The 23113-nt window shown below is 42.5% G+C and overlaps 1 protein-coding gene across 8 annotated transcripts; it reads right to left on the bottom strand.

Moving 5' to 3' along the window:
- Positions 1 to 6667: 6667 nt before the first annotated feature.
- On the bottom strand, positions 6668 to 21493 carry ZNF621 (zinc finger protein 621). 8 transcript variants are annotated; one of them, XM_031009786.3, is made up of 5 exons: positions 21197 to 21493; positions 20371 to 20456; positions 16786 to 16912; positions 15911 to 16018; positions 6668 to 14202 (listed from the first exon to the last, which is right to left on the bottom strand). In XM_031009786.3, exons 2-5 carry the CDS (start codon positions 20392 to 20394, stop codon positions 13142 to 13144), a joined length of 1320 nt encoding a protein of 439 aa, XP_030865646.1. In that variant the 5' UTR covers positions 20395 to 20456; positions 21197 to 21493; the 3' UTR covers positions 6668 to 13141. The 8 variants fall into 8 exon arrangements, with proteins under 8 accessions (XP_030865646.1, XP_030865645.1, XP_055237314.1 ...); XM_031009785.3 differs by having other exon boundaries at positions 20961 to 21376; XM_055381339.2 differs by having other exon boundaries at positions 16786 to 16939; positions 20961 to 21350.
- Positions 21494 to 23113: the final 1620 nt, after the last annotated feature.

Below are 23113 nucleotides of genomic sequence, written 5' to 3'. Positions count from 1 at the left end.
GAAGGAAGAAAGCGATTGGATGTTTTGTAGACAACCAACTGTAGCTGCCACATGTGTTTACACTGCTCTTCATAGAGGTAGTTACCCATTTTAGCTAGAATCAGTTAAGTTCCTGTTGCAATTATTGAGGATTTAGCTGTTTTACATCTCACTATACTCCCATTCTCCCAACATTATTACTCTCATTCTCTCAATATTATTATATCCATAAATTTTGGTTGTAATGAAATGCAGCATTTACATTATCACGGCTGCACAAATATTACTTTCTAAACTAAGTAGTGCTTTCTAATTACATTTTTTCTCACTCAACTTTTTGTTTTTCCTGTAGTTCACAGTAGCCTGAATTCTTTTTGTAATTTGCTTTGTTTTTTATGGCCCTTTTCTCCCACACACCTGCCAAACAGTATTTTCCCCAACACTTAAGCACCTCAAGCAATCTATCAATTCCCCCCACCTTTTTTTTTTCTCCAGAATATCTCCCACTCACAACCTCTTATTGTTCTATTAGAATCTTGATTGGTTGCTGCCTAACCCTAGTATACAATTGCACGAGAGAAGGAGAATCATTCTCTCCTTCTTCTGTGCTGGATACCCAATTTCCTGGATCCCCTAAATCTTTTTATTATTTCCTCATTTTTCTGAAACACACATATTCTTATAACATGATGGTTAAATTATTTAGTCCCTGAATGCTTAAAATATCTTTATAATTTTTTTTGTTTTGGAAAAATTTCAAATTTATAGAAGAGCTGTTAAGAATAAGAATATACATGAAACACTTGTTACCCTTTACCCAGACTCACTTATTAATATTTTACTCAATTTTCTTCAGCATTTTCTTTTTCTTCCTTTCTTTCTCTCTTGTGGATGGGTGAATGAATACGTGATAGAAGATTAGATAGACAAACAATCATTTTTTTCTAAAATATTTAAGGATAAGTTACATAGGCCGGGCGTGGTGGCTCATGCCTGTAATCCCAGCACTTAGGTAGGCTGAGGTGGGCAGATAACCTGAGGTCAGGAGTTTGAGACCAGCCTGACCAACATGGTGAAACTCCATCTCTACTAAAAATACAAAATTAGCCAGGTATGGTGGCGCATGCCTGTAATCTCAGTTACTCGGGAGGCTGAGGCAGGAGAATCACTTGAACCCGGGAGGTGGAGGTTGCGGTGAGCCGAGATCACGCCATTGCACTCCAGCCTGGACAAAAAGAGCGAAACTCCGTCTCAAAAAAAAAAAAAAAAAAAAAGCTACATACACTATGGCCCTTTATCTATAAACACTTCAGTGTATATATAATATTTCCATGGAATAAAATATTCTCCAAATAACCATAACACACTTACCAACTTTAGTAAATTTAACATTGATCCAATGTTTTTATATATTGTCTAGATTCTAATGTTGTAAATTGGCCCAACAATGTCTGTTTTAGCAGTTTATTTCTCCTCTAGTAGAAGATTCAGTCAGATCAAGCATTGCATTTAGTTGACATGTCCCTTTAGTCACCCATAATCTGGAATATTTTCTCAATCTTTGTCTTTTACACCAATTAACACTTTTTTAAGAATACGGAAACTCCTTTTGTAATATAACGTACTCTATTTTGGGCTTATCTGGTGCATCCTTGTGGTTAGATCCAGATATTTGTCTCTGGTTAGAAAATTCATTCAAATGATGTGCCTTTTTCAGATCATCACATATGGAGATCACAATTTCTATATACTTCTCATTGGTGGTGTTAATTTTTTGTGTCCAGTCAAGATGTTGTACAATCTCTAGATGCTTACTGTGCTTTCTCTTGCAACTAATAAGCTTTCCATGGGTAGATATTTAAGACTATACAAATATTCTCCTCCTCATTAAATTTCCCTCTAGATTCAGCATCCATTAATGATTGTTACCTGAACCAATCTTTACTATAATGCTTGCAATATGATTATTTTTCTAACCCCAGCATTCTCAGTACATTTATCAGTCAGTGCATGGCATTCTGCTCACATAAATTTACTTTCGATGGATATTTGACTATGGGTGTAATTCTAGGTTGAAAATAATTTTCTTTAGGATTTTGAAGGCAATCCTTCACTATCTTTCAGCATCCCATGTTGCTATTGAGAAGCCTGATGCCATTCTGAATCCAATTTCCTGATGTGTAATCTTTTCTTTATCTTTGGTGTTCTGACATCGTACAATAATGGATTGGGATTTTTAAATGTTTTGCCCTTTTTCCTGGAGTCCTTCTCAGTTTTTCATCCTCCTCCTCCTCCACTAATTTGAACTGGTTGTTGCCTAAGACAGGCGCACAATTGTCTTCCTGTTCCTTCACTTTTCCATGAATATTTGATCCTCCATTTCCTGGACACAAAGCTTTTCTCTTTTTTGGTTTATTCCCTAATTTTGCTAAACCACATGTTCTATAGTACTATATCTCAAGCAATTTGTTAATAGAAAAAAGTTGCTAAATGATACACTGAAACTAATATAGAATCATTGTACATAGTTGTACATGGTATAACTGTCTCCAGTGCCCCTGGAACAACAGCATCTATGTAACTTTTTAAAATGTACAAATTAGCAGAATATTGTGCACATCTCCCAATTAACAAGTAAGCTATGTTTAATGGATGCAGGAGATGTGAGTCTCCTGGCTCACATCTGCAATCCCAGCGCTTTGGTAAGCCGAGGCTGGAGGCCAGGAGTTCGAGACCAGCCTAGGCAACACAGCAAGAACTCATCTCACCGGCCATGGTGGCTCACACCTGTAATCCTAGCACTTTGGGAGGCCAAGGCAGGCAGATCATTTGAGGTCAGGAGTTTGAAACCAGCCTGGCCAACAGGGTGAAACTCCGTCTCTACTAAAAATACAAAAAAATTAGCCAGGCATGGTGGCAGGTGCTGTAATCCCAGCTATTTCAGAGTCTGAAGCAGGAGAATCGCTTGAACCCAGGAGGTGGAGGTTGTAGTGAGCCGAGATCGTGCCACTGCACTCCAGCCTGGGTGACAGAGGGAGACTCCGTCTCAAAAAAAAAAAAAAAAGAAAAGAAAAAGAAAAAAGAATCCATCTCTACAAAAATTAGATTAAAAAATTAGCCAGGTGTGGTGACGGACACCTGGAGTCCCAGCTACTAGGGAGGCTGAGGTAGGAGGATTGCTTGAGACCAAGAGGCCTAGGAAGCAGTGAGCCATGACTGGGCCATTGCACTCCAGCCTGGGTGACAGAGTAAGACCCTGTCTCAAAAATAAATACATAAAGCAATATTATATATTTCTTATGAACTCTGGGAAAATAACAGACGGAAACAGGGAGAACAACAAAACAGATCTCCACTTTAATTGAAATATTTTCCTTCCTTCCTCCCTTCACTTTAATTTAAATATTTCTCTTCCTTCCTTCCTCCCTCCCTCCGTCCTTCTTTCTCTTTCTTTCTTCTCTATTTCTCTCTTTTTTTGAGACAGGGTCTCACTCTGTCACCCAGGCTGGAGTGCAGTGGTGCAATCACAGGTTGCTGCAATCACTGCCTTCTGGGCTCAGGTGATACTCCTGCCTCAGCCTCCTGAGTAGCTGGGATTACAGGCATGTGTCACCACAACTGGCTAATTTTTTCATTTTTTGTAGAGACAGGTTGTCACCATGTTACCCAGGCTGGTCCCCAACTCCTGGGCTCAAGTGATCTACCTGCCTCAGCCTCTCAAAGTGCTGCATTTACAGGCATGAGCCGCCAGACCTGGCCCTATTTCTTTTATTAAAAAAAAAAAATCCTTGGAAATAAACTTTTAAAAATCATGACTGTATCATCATGTATGTACAAGCTGTTTCTCAAAGTATTTAAAAGAGATTCAAAGGCTGGGTACAGTGTCTCATGCTTGTAATCCCAGCCCTTTGGGAGGCCAAGGAAGGAAGAGCACTTGAGCCCAGGAGTTTGAGACTAGCCTGGGTAACATGGTGACAACCTGTCTCTACAAAAATGAAAAAATTAGCCAGTTGTGGTGGCACATGCCTGTAATCCCAGCTACTCAGGAGGCTGAGGCAGGAGTATTACCTGAGCCCAGAAGGCAGTGATTGCAGCGACCTGTGATTGCACCACTGCACTCCAGCCTGGGTGACAAAGCGAGATCCTGTCTCTAAATAAATAAATGAGATTCAAAATGGAAATATCCTAAATGTTCAATAATGAGACTGCTTACGTAAAGAGTATAAGTCCATGGAATGTAATATGATGCATCCATTAGACATATTATAGCTTGTTAATTGGGACATGTGCATGATATTCTGCTGAGAAACAGAAACGTACAATAGAATATGCAATTTATAATTTGTGTATGTGTACATATGTGTGTTCACCAAATATTAAAAGTGGTGGAATTCAGGCCTAGGTACTTTTCTAGGTAAGTTTTTTGCTCTAAGCACATATTTCTTTTACAGTTAGAAAACATTTATTTATTTATTTCGGTTAATTTAGAAAGTTTATTTTGCAAAGATTGAGGATGTGCCCGTGACATAGCCTCAGGAAATCCTGATATGTGCCCAAGGTGGTCAGGGCACAGCTTGGTTTTATATATTTAGGGAGAGACATGAGACATCAATGAATATATGTAAGAAGTACATTGGGTCGGTCTGGAGAGGCGGAACAACTTGAAGAAAAGGCAGGAAGACTTGAAGCACCGAGAGAGCTTCCAGGTCAGCTAGGTGATACACAAAGGGTTACATTCTTTAGAGTTTCTGATTACTCTTTCCAAAGGAGGCAGATCAGATATGCATCTATCTCAGTGAGCAGAGGAGTGACTTTGAATAGAAGGCAGGTTTGCCCTAAGCAGTTCCCTGCTTGAGTAGAAAACAATTCTTTAATTTTTTTTTTTTTCTTGAGACGGAGTCTCGCTCTGTTGCCCAGGCTGGAGTGCTGTGCTGTAATCTCTACTCAATGCAAGCTCCACCTCCCGGGTTCACGCCATTCTCCTGGCCCAGCCTCCTGAGTAGCTGGGACTACAGGCGCCCGCCACCATGACCGGCTAGTTTTTTTTGGATTTTTAGTAAAGATGGGGTTTCACCGTGTTAGCCAGGATGGTCTCGATCTCCTGACCTCGTGATCCGCCCGCCTCAGCCTCCCAAAGTGCTGGGATTACAGGCATGAGCCACCGCGCCAGGCAATTCTTTAAATTTAAAAGGTGCTTATATAGCCTGGCGCGGTGGCTCACGCCTGTAATCTCAGCACTTTGGGAGGCCCAGGCGGGTGGATCACACGAGGTTGGGAGTTCCAGACTAGCCTGACCAACATGGAGAAACCCCATCTCTACTAAAAATACAAAATTAGCCAGACGTGGTGGCACATGCCTGTAATCCCAGCTACTCAGGAGGCTAAGGCAGGAGACTCGCTTGAACCCAAGAGACAGAGGTTGCGGTGAGCCGAGATCATGCCATTGCATTCCAGCCTGGGCAACAAGGGCAAAAACTCCGTCTCAAAAAAAAAAAAAAAAAAAGCTGCTTATATAATCAAGAGATTAAAAATGGACAATCTGTACAAGTGATATAGACATCCCTTCTAGGTTGTTTACAAAACAATTAAGCACTTTGTTTATGGAAAATGAGAGATCTGAAAAGTACAAGAAAATTGCTCTGTCCCCAGCTCACAGCAGCTGTGAAGAGAACCTCCCTTCTCAGTAACAGGCACAATTTGTCTTCAGATTTCTGCTGCCTATATATTTGACACTCATTATTTACACCTCTACAATCTAATGGACATCACTCCTTCCATAATTAACCAGTTTGATAGTTACTGAAGAACAAATTACAATTGACCTGCTAAGACTACCTGCAAAAACAGAAATAAAAACAAAAAAAAAACCCTATTTCATGTAAGTAATTACTTGATACACTGAAAACTGCTGTTATAACTTGAGACTGTTATTGTTAGAAAGTTAGCATCAGGGCTGAGTGGGCACATTAATATACTTCAACTTTGTCCCCAACCACTGCAACCATTAGCAAGGTCATTTACTCTCTCCGGAGCCTCATTTCTTTTTATACAAACCTGAAATGTAAAAATCTAACCTTTCAATGCCCTGTGCTTAAATGTCAAATGGGGAATAGTACCAGGAAAGTATACCTTTTTGTCATTATTAAAATCCAAGGTGTCCTTGTGGAAGCGGCAAAATGGAGTAGATTGAAACTTTTGGGCCAACTGAAATGTCCTATAACACCACACATCCATTGAAATAAATAAGTAGATCAGTGGAAATGAAATCGTAACACTTGTTGCTGATTCATTTAAGAGAAAGATATGAGCTAGCCTTACAACTGGGTTTCATGTAATACAACTGTCAAATGTCCTGTAGTCCCAGTTACTTGGGAGGCTGAGGGAGGAGGATCGCTTGACCCCAGAGTTCAAATCGTTTGGGCAACATAGAAAACTTTGTCTCTTAAAAACAAATTGTCAAAAGTTTTCTTTATGAAAGATATTAAATCATCAGGCTTTTTAAATGATGTGATTTTTAGATTAAGACAAGTTATGCAACTTCTTTCTGGACAACCATGAAATAAGATATTATTACTGATAAACTTCATAGCAATGTTAAAAGACCACATTTTGAAAAATACAGGCATATCTTGGAGATATTGCAGGTTTGCTTCCAGACAACTGTAATAAAATGTTTAACACAATAAACGGAGTCACACAATTATTTTTATTTTCCAGTACCTATAAAAGTTATGTTTAATCTATACTATAGTCTATTAAGTTTGCAATAGCATTATATCTGACAATGTACATACTTTATTTTAAAAATATTTTATTGCTAAAAGATGCTAATGATAATCTAAGTCTTCAGTGAGTCTTTGTTGCTGGAAGACAGTCTTGCCTCACTGTTGATGGCTGCTGAATGATCGGTGTGGTGGTTGCTAAAGGTTAGTGTGGCTCTAGAGATTTCTTTAAATGAGACAACAAGGAAGGCTGCAACATCAACTGACTCTTCCTTTCCAAAAGATTTATCTGTAGCATGTGTTGCTGTTGGATAGCCTTTTACCCACAGTGGAACATTCTTCAAAATTGAAGTCAATCCTCTCAAACTCTGCTGCTGTTTTATCAACTAAGTTTATGTAATATTCTAAGTCCTTTGTTGTCATTTCAACAATGGTCACAGGATCTTCACCAGGAGTAGTTTCCATCTCAAGAAACCACTTTTATGGCTCTTCTATTAGAAGCAACTCCTCATTTGTTCACGTTTTATCATGAGATTGCAGCAATTCAGTCACATATTCAGGTTCCACTTCTAAGTCTAGTTATCTTGCTATTTCCACCACATCTGCAGTTACTTCGTCCACTGAAGTCTTGAACCCCTCAAAATCATCCATCAGGGTTGAGGTCAATGTCTTCTGAACTCCTGTTAATGTTGATATTTTGACCTTCTCCCATGAATCACAAATGTCCTTAATGGCATTTAGAATGATGAATCCTTTCCAGAAGGTTTTCAAGTTACTTTGTACAGAAGAACCACTATGGCAGCCACAGCCTTACAAAATGTGTTCCTTAAATAATACTTGAAAGTCAAAATTACTCCTTGGACCATGGAGTAATGGATCCTGCAGAATGGATGTTGTTTAGCAGACATAAAAACATTAATCTCTTTGTACATCTCCATCAGAACTCTTGGGTGACCAGATGCATTATCAACGAGCAGTAATATTTGGAATGAATTTTTTTTTTTTTTTTGAGACAGTCTCACTCTGTTACCCAGGCTGAAGCACAGTGGTGCAACCTCAGCTCACTGCAACCTCTGCCTCCGGATTCAAGCAATTCCCCTGCCTCAGCCTCCCAAGTAGCTGGGATTACAGGCACACACCACCACATCCAGCTAATCTTTGTATTTTTAGTGGAGATAGGGTTTCTCCATGTTAGTCAGGCTGGTCTCAAACTCCTGACCTCAAGTGATCCACCTGCCTTGGCCTCCCAAAGTGCTGGGATTACAAGTGTGAGCCACCACACCTGACAGAATTCTTTTTTCCTAATATTTAGTAGGTCTCAACAGTGGGCTTAAAATATTCAGTAATCCATGCTGTAAACAGATGTGCTGTCATCCAGGCTTTGATCTTCCATTTCTAGAGCACAGGCAGAGTGGATTTAGCGTAATTCTTATGGGCCCTAGGATTTTCTGAATGCTAAATGAACATTGGCTTCAACTTAAAGTTACCAGCTGCATGAACCCCTAACAAGAGAGACGAGCTGTCCTTTGACGCTTTTAAGCCAGGGATTAACTTCTCTTCTCCACGAAAGTCCTAGATGGTTTCTTCTTCCAAAAGAAGGCTGTTTGGAATACACTGAAAATCTCGTGGTGTAGCAACTTCATCAATTAACTTAGCTAGATCTGGATAAATTGCTACAGCTTCTACACCAGCACTTGCTGCTTCACCTTGCACTTTTATGATAAGATGACTTCTTAAACCTCATGAACCAACCTCTGCTAGCTTCAAACTTTCCTGCAGCTTCCTCACTTCTCTCAGCCTTCATACAATGGAAGTTATGGCCTTGCTCTGGATTAGGTTTTGGCTTAAGGGAATTTGTGGTTGGTTTGATCCAGACCCCTAAAACTTTCTCCACATCAGTAATAATGCTGTTTCACTTTTTTCGGTTTCATTCTGTCATACAGGCTAGAGTGCAGTGGCACAATCATAGCTCACTGCAGTTTCGAACTCCCTGGCTAAAGGGATCCTCTCACTTCAGCCTCCCAAGTAGATTGGACTATGGGCATGCACAACCACACCCAGCTAAATTTTTAATTTTTTGTAGAGACAGGGGTCTCACTTTGTGGCCCAAGCTGGTCTCAGACTCCTGGCTTCAGGGGATCCTCCCACTTTGGCTCCCCGAAGTGCTGGGATTCTAGGTGTCAGCCACTGCACCCGGCCACTTTATTATCGTTCATGTGTTCCCTGGAGAAGTACTTTTCATTTCCTTCAAGAACTTTTCTTTTGCATTCACAACTTGACTGTTTGGCAGAAGCAGTCTAGCTTTTGGCCTATCTCAGCTGTTGACATTAGCCTTCCTCACTAAACTTAACCATTTCTAGCTTTTGATTTAAAGTGAGAGGCATGTGACTTTTTCACTTAAACACTTAAAGGTGTTTGCAAGGTTATCAATTGGTCTAATTTCAATACTGTTGTGTCTGAGAGAATAGTGAGGTCTGAGGAGAGGGAGAGAGATGGGGAACCATCAGTTAGTGGAGTAATCAGAACACACACACACACACACACACACATCAACTAAGCTCACTGTCTTACATGGATGCAGTCTGTGGCACCCCAAAACAATTACAATAGAAACATAAAAGATCACTAATCACCAAAACGCATATAATGAAAAGTTTGAAATATTTTAAGTTTCTGTATAAGACACAGAAAAATGAAGTGAGCACATGCTGTTGAAAAAAAATGGCACTGACAGTCTTGCTCAACACAGGCCTGCCACAAACCTTCAGTTTGTAAAAAATGCAATATCCGCAAGACACAATAAAACAAACTGCAATAAAATGAGGTATGCCTGTACTTTGATAATCATTAATTCATTATATTTTAGAAACAAACATCTGTTTTACAACAAGAAATAGGTGACAAAGGTGGAGGGTGCTGGACGATTGGCAGGCAGCACTTGGGACTGGATTCCTGGGATGAGACAGAATGAGAGCAGTAGCAGAATAAAGGAGACAGGATAGAGACAGAACTACCTTTTATATTTTCTCAGCTGTGCCACTAATGCTTACCTCTCTATGCTTTCTTTATAATTTTGTATAAAATATGTATATTTCTAAACAGTACATTATTTTAGATTTTTAAAAATTTCAGCAAATCATGTTACAGGCCAGGTGCAGTGGCTCACGCCTGTAATCCCAACACTTTGGGAGACCGAGGTGGGTGGATCACTTGAGGCTGCCAGGAGCTCAAGACCAGCCTGGCCAACATGGTGAAACCCTGTCTCTACTAAAAATTAAAAAAGTAGCTGGGCGTGGTGGCACACACTACTCAGGAGGCTGAGGCAAGAGAATCACTTGAACCCGGGAGGTGTAGGTTGCAGTGAGCCAAGATTGCACCACTGCACTCCAGCCTGAGCAACAGAGCAAGATTCCATCTTAAAAAATAATAATAATACTATTACAGTCTGGGGTTTTTTTTTTGTTTCAACTTGGGTTTGGGGAGTTTGTTTTTTTGCTTTGTTCTGTGTTTGATGATCATTGTATATAATATCTGGTAGCATAAAACCCCCCATCTTGTTCTTCAAAACTAGGTTAGCTACTCTGTGTCCTTTGCCTCTCTATACACACACCCGTCTGGAATTTTTATATTGTTTTTAATTTATGAATTGATAAAAATTGAAATCTTGATGAAACTAATCTTTCCTACCCATGAATATAGTGCATCCTTCTGTCATTTAGGTAACCTTCAATGCCTATAATGGGTATCTGATATTTTACAGCTGCTCAACATATTCTGAAAATCCCTTCCCCATTTTCAGACTTCTTCATATTATGACTCTCTTCCCAGGCAGAATCCAAAACCTGTATTTCCCAGAAGCCCCTGCAACTTGGACATACATATATAACCAACTCCCACTGAGCAGGTACACCCTGGCTGAAGACAGAAGACCCTACCAAAATGATTGTAGGGGTATTTTTACTACAGAATGTGAAACGACCTTCCTGGTGGTCCAGTCTCTTCAATGGGGGGTGGCAGTCCAGTAGCAGGCACCAGCAGCTGCTGAGTTTCCACTGGAACCACTTGGTTCTGTGGTTGGTCATTTTTCCTGGCTTCTGCCTATGTGGCATCTCAGCTTAGCTCCTCTTAGACATTTTGTAAGCTAATTAATAGTATGGAGCAAATCTAAGGTGGATTCTTCAGTCTACTGCTGATCACTGACACGGAATGAGGAACCAGAAGTGGGTTACTGAGTGTGACAGAACCTTAAAACAGTGGCACTGTTTAGTGGAAGTGACTGAGAATACGGTGGTGAAGAATCAGATACCGCAAGCTGAAAAGTAGATGGGCGAAACGAGGTGGCCACAGCCCTTCCGAACTCCAGTTGGCTCCATATGTTCTCATTCTAGCATGGGGCTGAAGGCGCAGCCACTTTCTGGAGCTTGCTGTTCTCTCGCCGAAGGCAGAAACATAACCATCAGCTGAGCATGAGAACTGAGAGGGATGCTTTGGAAGTTACAGAAGAGAGGAAGTATAAAGTAATGGCCTAGGAAAGCAGGGGAGTTAAGTGGACTCCAAAAATTGCAGTATGACCATCAGGAAACATTAAGGGCCTCCATGAAGTTACTGGTCATGAATTTAAAGTGACAATTCAGCCTGGTAATATGCTGTCTCCTGATCATTTTTGGTGCAGGAATAGAGAAGGCAAAGAACTGCATTTAGTCAGAGATGAGGTTTTGCCAAGCGAGCATGACAAAGCAAGAGAAGGGCAAGGGAGGTAACGGAGACTGTAAGGCAATTATTTTAAGAATTAACCGTAGAGTTTATGCTGGGTAAAGGAGGAGGGGTGGGCATTTTCTGTTTGAAGCATATCTCTCAAAGTATGGTCCATGCTAAAGATCTGGCCATCACCACAGATGGCCAAAATCAGAATTTGTGCAAGAGAGAAAACTCTTCTTTTTACAAGCACACTGTGTAATTCAGGCACATGGTAAAGTTTAAAAACCAAGAATGTAAAGGTTTTGCTATTAATTGCTATAGAGAAACATCTAGATAGCAACATCAGCAAAAAAAAAAAAAAATGTATGGACCCTTCCATCAATGCTTACGACTTACTGTTTACATTAATGCCAATAAATGCATAATTCAGTTCTTTTTCCAGTAACTACTTCACACAGTCCTCTGAACAGTTGTAAAGGATCCTCATCAAGGCCACTTCCAAGAGCAACCCCAAATTCCACTTCACTAACCTACCTAGCCACTGACCCACTACACAGCTCCCTTTATTTCTTAAAAAAAAACAATTTTGGAGGCTTATTCAGATTCCCCTCGAGTTGGCTTTACACCATTATTTTTATTTCTTTAGTAATTAAATTCATATTTACAATTCATAAATATGAAATAAAATATAGAAGCCAGTGCTCACAAAGAAAAAAAAACAGAATGCTCATCAAGAAAAATCTGCACAACAGATTCAACAAAGATGAATGCCTTTGTGTATATTTACTTAGGAAATAAAAGTTAAAAGAAACATCTAGCTATCAAGAGCAAAACTAAAGAAAAAAAAACTTCACGTTTAAAGACATGATTACTCTCACTGCCATCAACATACTTTTTTTTTTTACTGTTTATTTCACATTATCTTTTTCATAGATGTATGAGATTCTCAAAGATCTGTGCCAAGGGCAACATAACTTCAACTGTATTAATACCCCACCTAGCCATGGGCCCACTAAACAATCTCCATTAATCTCTACAGTCCATTGTTGGAAGCTTATTCCAATTCTCTACCAGTAGCCACAGGTCTTGTATGTTTTTCCCAGGCTGCTTATCTCTAAACATAATGGCCTAATACAGGGATATCCTCTTTTCCAAACTTTCCTAACACCAAAGTGTTCTACCACCAGCAACCCCACGATGCAGATACAGCCACTGTTGTTCAAGCCTCAAAGGGACCAATGCAAAGGTTAAGTATTTCCATTTTCTACCCAGAAGAGATTATGTAAACACGGTCTTTAAATGTATATAGATTATAATGGAGTTTATGTTGAAACAGCTGTAACACATGTAAGGTGACGAAAAAAATACAACTGAAACTCAAATTAGGTTGGAGGCTGGGCACAGTGGCTGACTCCTGTAATCCCAGCACTTTGGGGGGCCAAGGCAGGCGGATCACTTGAGGTCAGGTGTTTGAGACCAGCCTGGCCAACATGGCGAAACCCCATCTCTTCTAAAAATACAAAAATTAGCTGGGCGTGGTGAGGCGTGCCTGTAATCCCAGCTATTCGAGAGTCTGAAGGAGGAGAATCACTTGAACCCAGGAGGGGGAGGTTGCAGTGAGCCAAGATCACACCACCACACTCTAGCCTGGGTGACAGAGCAAGACCCTGTCTCAAAAAAATATATAAAATTAGGCTGGAGATTTGCTAGGCATAAGAGCCGTAAGACTGCCAAGATAAAGCTCATGATGAGTGAGAAGAAGGAGTGAGAATAACTGGGGAAGGTTTCACAGTGGGAGTAAGACCCTGGAAGACACGCACTATTTGGGCAGATGAAGAAGGTATTCCAGATGTAGGCAGCAGCATGAACAAATTCCCAGAGGTAGGAATGAGCACAGCATGTGGAAAGGTCAGTGAAGGCACAGCCACGGCTGAAGCAGAACAGGATCCCTGGAGAAGAACAGGAGGTAAGGCTGGAGAGGGGCACTGGGGACTGACCAGGGATGGCCCAAGGACCTTGACTGGCTTCTTCTCCACAGGGTGCAATTTCTGATGCTGAACAAAACTTCCATACCATTTGAAGGCTTTCCCACACACCTTACATTCATAAGGCTTCTCCCCAGTGTGAACTCTCTGATGCTGAATGGAGGCTATTTTCTGGGTGAAGGCTTTGCCACACTCCTTACATTGATAAGGTTTCTCCCCAGTATGAATTCTCTGATGGACAATAAAAAGTGACCTACAACCGAAAGCTTTCCAACATTCCTTACATTTATAGAGTTTCTCTCCCGTGTGTAATCTCTGATGCTGCAGGTATGCCGCACTCCTACGGAAAGCCTTTCCACACTCTTTACATTCATAGGGTTTCTCTCCAGTGTGGATCCTCTGATGTTGAGTCAAGGCTGTGTTGGAACTCAATCCTTTGCCACACTCCTTACATTCATAGGGCCCTTCTCCAATGTGGTTTTTCTCATGTACAATACAATCATAGCTGGACTTGAAAGCTTTGCCACACTCCTTACACTTAAAGGGCTTTTCCCCAGTATGACTCATCTGATGCCGAATAAGCTTTGAGTTATATCGGAAGATTTTCCCACATTCTTTACATTCATAGAACTTCATTCCACCTCGAAGTATCAGATTTGGATTTAGATTGAAAGTCTGCTTCAGTGCCTTCCTTTTAAAATCAAAGTGCTGAGAAACGTTCCTGAGAAGTCCTCCTACTGGCATTCTGTGCAACTCTGTTTCTTCAGAGGCTTCCTGCTTTATAACTAGCCCTTCATTTTTGATCCAGGACTCACCACCTGACCAAAGAAACCACAAGTGTTCCTAGTTACAAAACTGGAAGAAAAGTAGGATCCAGTGTTCCTAATTTTCTCTTGTAGAATGTAATTTTTAAAAAGATACCTGTGAAATGGTTATATACAAGCATCTATAAAGGAGGATGAGAGAGACAAAGAAAAATAATGACAGGCCAGGTGTGGTGGCTCATGCCTGTAATGTTGGCACTTTGGGAGGCTGAGGCAGGCGGATGGCTTGAGCTCAGGAGTTCGAGACCAGACTGGACAACATGGTGAAACCCCATCTCCACAAAAAAAATACAAAAATTAGCCAGGCCTGGTGGCGCACCCCTGTGGTCCTAGCTACTAGGGAGGCTGAGGTGGGAGGATCACTTAAGCCCGGGAGGCAGAGGTTGCAGTGAGTGGAGATCATGCCACTGCACTTCAGGCTGGGCAGCGGAGCTAGACCCTGTCTCAAAAAAATAGAAAAACAATGACATAGAATTGGAGAAGTAAAGACACAGAAATGGAACAGGAAAGATAGCCAGGAAGTGCTCCCCATGAGGAAGGCTGGAAAATTGAACTAAGGTAGGTGATGGGAAGAAGGAGAATCAAGAATGAGAAGGAAAGAAGGCAGGAGGCACAAAAAAGAAAAAAGAAGGAGAGAATAAGAAAGAACAGTGAGAAATGTGAAAAATGTTTAAAGAGAGACAGAAACCCAGAAGAGGAGAAAGGAATGAGAGACTGGGAAGAATAGAGAAGCAGCTCCAGCACTACAAGAAGTCTTGCAGACTGAGAAACACAAACCAGGAAAAAACTAGATCCCAAAGCCCTACCTGTAACCCAGGCAATCACCCCAAACCCTAAACAATGTCCTAATTATCCTATATTTAAATATCCCACACAATATTTAGGGATACAAGATGATTAGTTTCAGAAAGTCAGCTGGAACAGAAGTTGGATCAGAGAGCTGTAAGCCACTGTGGTACCTGTGCTAAAGGAACCACTATATACAAAAGCATAAATGTGTGAGAAGCGTTGAAAATTTTCTTCTGAAGAAACAAAACCCTCCAGGACTGGTAAGCCATCTCAGGGAAATTTTAGGTGGTGTGTGTGTGCACATGTGCACATGTGCGTGTGTGCATGTGTTTGTGTGTATGCATGTATGTGCATAGGGGGCTATGATGGGAGAATATTCCTAGCCCTTTCCTCTATAGTCCCATCTATGGTAAATATAATGCAGATCTAAAGATTATGGCAAATGAAACTCTTAAGTGATTTAGATACTAAAAAGGCAAATTAAAGCCATTCTTTTCAGGGCTGAAGGCCTAAAGTAAAATTTATAGCTATAGCACAAATAAATCAGTTTGGCCCCAAAAAATCATATTTTCCTTAAATTTGGCTGAAACCCCACTTCTTTGCAATGAAAAATGGCATACAATTAAAACTTTTCCACCGGTAAGTAAGAAAGAAGTGGTTTAGGAGCTACTGGGTCACAGCTTTTCTGCCTTGGAGGATAGCCACATGAATGTGCAGACAGCATGAGGCCATGTACTCCCAGAGGTGGTCTTTCAAAGCTCAGGGTCAGAACTCAGTGTGAGGTCAGAGAGTACAGTGAGTATCGACTTATAAATAACTGGGAGATTTGTTCCCTGCAGCATAAGAAACACTTCTTACCTAGTAAACCAGGAAGGCAAAACAAGAAACTTAACCACTGGATTCTCATACTCACCTTGACTGATGCCTCTCAGAATCTCGGTGTCCCAGGGATCTGGGCCCCATGGTGCTTCCCCTCTCTCCAGGTGGGAGATCAGAGCAGGTTTGGGGAATGGAAACGCTACTTCATGAAGAAAAGAGAAAGACAAATTGAGGGGAGACGTCCAGAGCTATTCCTGGGATCTTTCTCAGCCCACCCTCCATCAGGCTACCTGGGAGAGAAATTGAACACCAGCAGACCAAGTGACAGTTCTGACAAGGAGGTCCAAACTGTGCTCCACAATAAAGCCAAGGAGGTATGATTCTCCTCAGAAAGAAACTGCATTCTGGCCCTGACTCAGAAGAAGGCAAACTCCCTCAGGAAAAATGTACCTACTGCTCCCCTGGGAGAACCTTCCACAAAGGGAGGGCCAACATCCCCAGAAAACTGGATGGACAAAGGAACAAAGGGCTCACTTAGGGTGCCAGAAAGAATGCTTTCCCTCAGGGCCCAGGACCACACTGTTCCTGGAGTATAAGGAAGTCTAATTTCAAAACCAAAGAGAAGCCAAGCACAGTGGCACACGCCTATAGTCCCAGCTACTTGGGAGGCTGAAACAGGAGAATTGCTTGAGCCCAGGAGTTTGAGGCTGCAGTGAGCCATGGCTATGCCACTGCCCTCCAGCCTAGGTGACAGAGCGAGACTCTGTCTCAAAACAAACAAACAAACAAAACAAACAAACAAACAAACAAAAAACAAAGAGAACCAAGGATTTCCCTACCCAGTATTTCTGGAGGCTGGTGATTGCAAAACTCTCCTCTGAAGTCATCAAACCCAAGGGCTACTAGAATCCCCAAAACATCTGAGGAAGATAGCAAACTGTTACAAAGGGCCACAGAGGGAGGCCTTACCCAGAGAAGCCACATTTGCATAATTCTCCAGCATCACCTCCCCGTACAGGGCCCTCTGCGCAGGGTCGAGGCTGGCCCATTGATTCTGGGTGAAGTAAACAGCCACATCCTCAAAGGTCACTGACTCCTGAAACAACAGGTTCCTGCTCAATCTCTGAGTGAGAAGTAAAAGGAAGAAGGGAGCAGCTTGAGCTAAAGGGAAGGGATAAACCTGCCTGCGTCCACAACTCTGAGCCCCATGTAAGGTCTGCTCAACAAGAACACCCACCACCACAGCCAGGGGCGAGCCCTCAGCCAGTAGTTCCACTTTCAAATGGGGAGCCCCAACACTCTCCCATCTACCCAGCTCTGGAGCCCCTAACTGCTGCTGACTCTTACAGTCTGGCATCCAGGCTGGGATTACAGGCATGTGTGAAAAACTAGCAAACAAGGTTTTGGAGAAAACAATTGAAAACAAAATGAGGGAGAATTAAACTATATTTTAAAAGGATAACACATTAAGAAAATGAGAAGACATGCTAAAGTCTGGGAGAAAATATTTGCTGAAGACATATCTGATAAAGCACTATTATCCAAAATGTACAAAGAACTCTTTATGAACAAGCCAATTAAGAAACAGGCAAAAGACCTCAACAGACACCTCAACAAAGCAAATATACAGATAGCAAATAGGCATATGAAACTATGCTCAAGATTATATGTCATTAGGGAATTGCAATAAAAACAATGAGACACCACTACATACCTATTACAAAGGCCAAAATCCAAAACACTGACAACACCAAATGCTGGCCAGGATGTGAAACAACAGAACTCTCATTCACTGCTGGTGCTAATGAATGCGAAATGGGACAGCCACTTTGGAAGACAGTTCGTCAATTTCTTACAAACTAAACACACTCTTACCATACAACCCAGCAGTCATGCTCCTTGGTGCTTAACTAAATTTAGGAGTTGAAAACTTATGTCCACATAAAAACCTGTACATGGACATTTACAGGGGCTTTTATTCATCATCGCCAAAACTTGGAAGCAACCAAGATGTCCTTCAGTAGGTGAATGGATAAGCTGTAGTATATATAGACAATGGAATATTATTCAGCACTAAAACAAAACGATCTATCAAGCCATGAAAAGACACAGAGGAAACGAAATGCATTACCACTAAATGAAAGAAGTCAATCTGTAAATGCTACGTACTGTGTGATTCTGGCTATATGACCTTTTGGAACTGGCAAAACTATGAAGAGAATACAAAAATCAATTGATGGTTGTCAATTGGGACGGGACTAAGGGGAAAGTAAGGATGGATAAGAGGAGCATAAGGTATTTTTAGGGCAGTGAAACTATTCTGCTTATATAATACTATAATAGTGGATACGTGTCATCCATCAAGAGTGAACCCTAATGTAAACTATCAACTTTGGATGACAATGATGTGTCAGTGTAGGTTCACTCCTTGTCACAAACGTGTTACTCTGGTGTGGAATATTAATATTGAAGAAGGTTGTGTGTTTTGTGGTGGCAGGAGATAAATGGGAACTCTTGCTTTCTGCCCAATTTTGTTATCAACTAAAACTGCTCTAAAAAACTATTTTAAGTACCAGTGTTAAATCATTTCAGGGTAAGTTATTTCTCAATCAAACCACATATGCTGTTTAGGACATATCAGAGAATAAGGAAAGAAAAAAAGCATTTCCATTCTTTTAAAGACACTGACATTGTACTGTGCTGATACCAGACTTGTATTTGAACTTCTATCAGAACTTGTATATACATGTGTAGGGGCAGGGAATACATGGGAAATCTCTGTACCTTCCATTTAATTTTGCTGTGAACCTAAAACTGCTCCAGAAAATAAAAACTACAAATAAATTAATTACATTAAAAAGTAAAATGCAGCCTGGCCAACATGGTGAAACCCCATCTCTACTAAAAATACAAAAATAAGCCCAGCATGGTGGTGTGCACCTGTAATCCCAGCTACTCAGGAGGCTGAGGTAGGAGAATTACTTGAATCCGGGAGGTGGAGGTTGCAGTGAGCTGAGATCATGCCACTGCACTCCAGCCTGGGTGGCAGAGTGAGACTCTGTCTCAAAAAAAAAAAAAAAAAAATTAAAAATGGACAACACTTGCCAGGCACAGTGGCTCACGCCTGTAATCCCAACACTTTGGGAGGCCGAGGCAGGCGGATCACCTGAGGTCGGGAGTTCGAGATCAGCTGACCAACATGGAGAACCCCCGTCTCTATTAAAAATACAAAAATTAGCCAGATGTGGTGGCGGGCACCTGTAATTCCATCTACTCGGGAGGCTGAGGCAGGAGAATCACTTGAACAAGGGAAGTGGAGGTTGCAGTGAGCGAAGATCGCACCATTGCACTCTAGCCTGGGTGTTGCAGTGAGACTCCATCTCAAAAAAACAAACAAACAAACAAAAAACAGGTGCATGCCTGTAATCCCAGCTACTTGGGAGGCTAAGGCAGGAGAATTGCCTGAACCTGGGAGGTGGAGGTTGCGGTGAGCCGAGATAGCGCCATTGCACTCGAGCCTGGATAACAAAGGCGAAACTCCGTCTCAAAAACAAAAAAAAAAAAAGGACAACACTTAATATCTTCTTAATTAACCAACACCTTCCTACTGTCAATTTGCCACTAAGGGCTAGGAAAATCTTTTTAATATATAAATCCAACCATGTCATCCCCCTGCTTAAAATTCTTCAGTGCCTTCCCAATGAACCAGTACAGAAACCACTGTCCTCACCATGACCTATAATACAGGTATCTATTTCTTCCATCTCATATTGAACCACTTTCTCTGACCCCTTCCAGTTTCTAGAGTACATCCAGCTTTCTCTCCAACTTCAGAGTCCTTGCATCTAGCATTTAGAAAATGTGTATTAAAGCAACAATACTAGTCTCTCTGGGATACATACAATACAATTTGTGGGCAATCTCTCCAATAAAGAATTTCTGATTTCAAGCTAGTGCGGTGGCTCATGCCTATAATCCCAGCACTTTGGGAAGCCGAAGCGGGTGGATCACCTGAGCTCAGGAGTTCAAGACCAGCCTGGCCAACGTGGTGTAAACCCCGTCTCTACTAAAAATACAAAAATTAGCCACACGTGGCGGCGCACACCTGTAATCCCAGCTACTTAGGAGGCTGAGGTATGGGAATCACTTGAACCCAGGAGGCAGAGGCTGCAGTGAGCCGAGATCATAGTGCCACTACACTCCAGCTTGGGCGACAGAGTGAGACTCCATCTCACAAAAAATGAGTCTGATTTCAGTAAGTGACTTTCATTTCTAGAACACGATCTGGATTTCCACATTCAGAAAGCATTTCTTGGTATAGGTCCCCTTTCTTCCATTTAAATCTATACATCCAAACTCACCACTGTCTATACACAAAACTTTCATTTCCCCAGCACATATTTACATCTGCCATAGCCCTGGAGATAGATACAAAGGGGAAAACACAGCTTGGCCAAGTTAGGCCTTCCTCATCCTTTCCTGATTATCTGATAGCTAATGTGAGTAAAAAAACAAAAACAAACAAACAAAAAAACTGAAAGAAGCTCAGCTCACCTGAGGCCAAGTTGTTTGGAGCATGGCGGATGTCCCCTGGCTTCATGCACTGTCTTCTGGGTTTGGACAAGCAAGATCCTCAGGAGCTAAGAAAAAAAGAGCCATGAGTGCTAAGGACCCTGTCGTCCACCACCTACAGCAACCTATGGCCTTCCCAGTTTCCACATTTCCAGCACTGGATGCACGGAGATTCTACTAGGACTCCCTCTAATTGTTCTCAGGCTGATAGCCCCAAACTTCTTATGAATTGTTCTGCCTAGTCTTCAGGACAATCTTCCACCTGCCTGCTCAGTCCGAAGAGCTTTTTTTGAGCCCATTCGTACGGGTAAACTGAGGGACCCAAGAGCCCTGTCCCTATTGTGTTGGGTCTCTACAAACGTAAAGAGTCTTTACAGAATGCTTACAGGGACGATGACGTGGACCCAAAAGAAAGAACCTCAGGAAAAGAGGGACTGGGGTGGCTGAATGCGGATTAAGGGTAAAATACTCAGCGTCCCAGTGGGTGATGCTGACCGGAGACCCCACCCAACCGGGATCTTAACACTCCACCCAAGAAAACAGGCAACCCCAAACATCAGAAACGTCAGTACCGGGAGCCAGAGGCTGTCAGGGCAAGTTCTTTAGGGCAGAAAAGAGGATCAGGCCTCGGTGGCAAAGGGCTGGACACGGGCTCTAGAAGCCCGAGCAGCCACCTTGGCGGCTTCGGCGAGGCCCAGATGCCCACGGTCCGGGTGAAGGAGGGGCAGGCCGCCATTGGGACCAAGTTCAGGGGTAGTGGGGGCTGACGAGCCGCCAGGGGCAGCGAGGAAGCCGGCACCGGGCGGACCTGGCACGTAGAACTCGCTGAAACCCACGCTCTGCAGAACGCCGAGGAGCTGGTCACTAAAGGCCGAGCCGGAAGGGCGAGTGCACGCCCAGGGTCCCTCTAGGCCCCCGGAGGCCGCCATCTCGGTCGCCCCGTGGCCAGACCCGCCCCGCCTTTCATGGCTGGCCCCGCCCTGCGGAAGAGGCGAGGTTGCTGCGACCAGCTGGGCTGAGAGGCCGGCGGCGGGCGTGGAACTGTGGTGCTCTAAGCCCGGCTTTCTCCGGCAGCCGTCGGCATCGCCTCGGGCTGGAGTGTCACGGACTGATACAGCGTGGCTCTACCCAGACCTCGCTCTCTAGGCACAAGTGGGCCCCCAGTTCGCGGGCTGCGCCTCAGCTGTTGGCCGCCTTGGCCCCGTGGCTCACCTGAAGCCTGGGCCGTGAAGGTGAGGGGAGAATGGCGCCTGCTTTGTCATCTCTAAGAGGCCCAAGCCCAAGTTGGGTCCTCAGCTGGGCAGTCCTCAGGGAAACCATGGTTTCCACTTGCCGTTTTAGCCCTCTCCCTTCCAAGGACCTAGATGTGCGTAGAACCTTTTAGGACAGATTCATTTAACAACCAAAACACCCGTGGCTACATACAGTTGCTAGGCATCCTGTATACACAGGACATGTCCTATATTAAATGATCTTGTCCTGTGTTGACTTTGGGAGGACACCCTAAATGTCTTATATTTAGCTTTTTCCAATAAATTACAAAAACTCGTGGTTACAGCTATTTTTCTGCTCAGTAACTGGCACTTAAATAAAATGTTAACACCAGCTGAAATATATATATCTCATACTTCCATAAATAATGATCTGGACAGACCTTTATGGTCTGTTCTGTTAGTTGGACTGCAGGAAGAAAAAACAGTGAAGAGGGGAGGCTGCTAATTAAAAGAACTTATTTTTCATATTCAGGAAAGGAAAAGACTGTTTTTTGACCAAAGTCCCAAGTCACTAACAAGTACTTGCCATTAATTTACATAATTTTAGATCAGTACACGTACTCTGAAAATCAACCAGTACACAACAGCCTCACTCCAGGCTTCTGAACATGAGCCAGTCAGTGATAAACATTTCCCGAAGCCAGCCAGTGGCAGCTCTACCCAGCTCATTGGCAAGTACCTCACTACTGTGCCCTTCCTTCTGGACAGGAGCCTTTCTCCAGTATCAAAGTGGTTGCTAAGACGGACAGACTTTGTTTTTTTTTTTTTTTTTTTTTTTTGCTTGTTTTTTGTTTGTTTGTTTTTTTGAGACAGAGTCTCGCTCTGTCGCCCAGGCTGGAGTGCAATGGCGCAGTCTCGGCTCACTGCAAGCTCTGCCTTCCAGGTTCACGCCATTCTCCTTCCTCAGCCTCCCGAGTAGCTGGAACTACAGGCACCCGCCACCACGCCCAGCTAATTTTTTGTATTTTTAGTAGAGACGGGGTTTCACCGTGTTAGCCAGGATGGTGTCGATCTCCTGACCTTGTGATCCGTGAGCCTCGGCCTCCCAAAATGCTGGGGATTACAGGCGTGAGCCACCGCGCCCAGCCCAGACTTTGTTTTACTTTAATCACGCTGATAACTTCTCCTGAACACAGTTCCAGATACCAGGCTCCTCACCACCAAGCATTTCCATGCTATAAAGGGGAATTGGTCTCCCGCCACTAAAAGATAAAAAATGATCCTGGATATCTAGATATATTGCTTTATTACAGGGGTCCCACTTCTTGGATTTGTTATTCCTTTCTTAAGAATTTGACTGACTTATGAAGTCCTATTATGGAGAGTATCTTAGGTATCTACTGCTGCATAACAAATCACCCTAAAACCTTATGGCTGAAAACAAAACACACTTATTATCTCTTAAAGTTTCTATGAACCAGTGAACATAGGTCAGTCAGTCCTAAAAAGAG

Source organism: Gorilla gorilla, chromosome 2 (assembly GCF_029281585.2).
Source record: "Gorilla gorilla gorilla isolate KB3781 chromosome 2, NHGRI_mGorGor1-v2.1_pri, whole genome shotgun sequence".
In the NCBI taxonomy this organism is placed as follows: Eukaryota; Metazoa; Chordata; class Mammalia; order Primates; family Hominidae; genus Gorilla; species Gorilla gorilla.
Note: the sequence above shows the minus strand (reverse complement) of the source record. Positions and strands in the feature narration are given on the sequence as shown.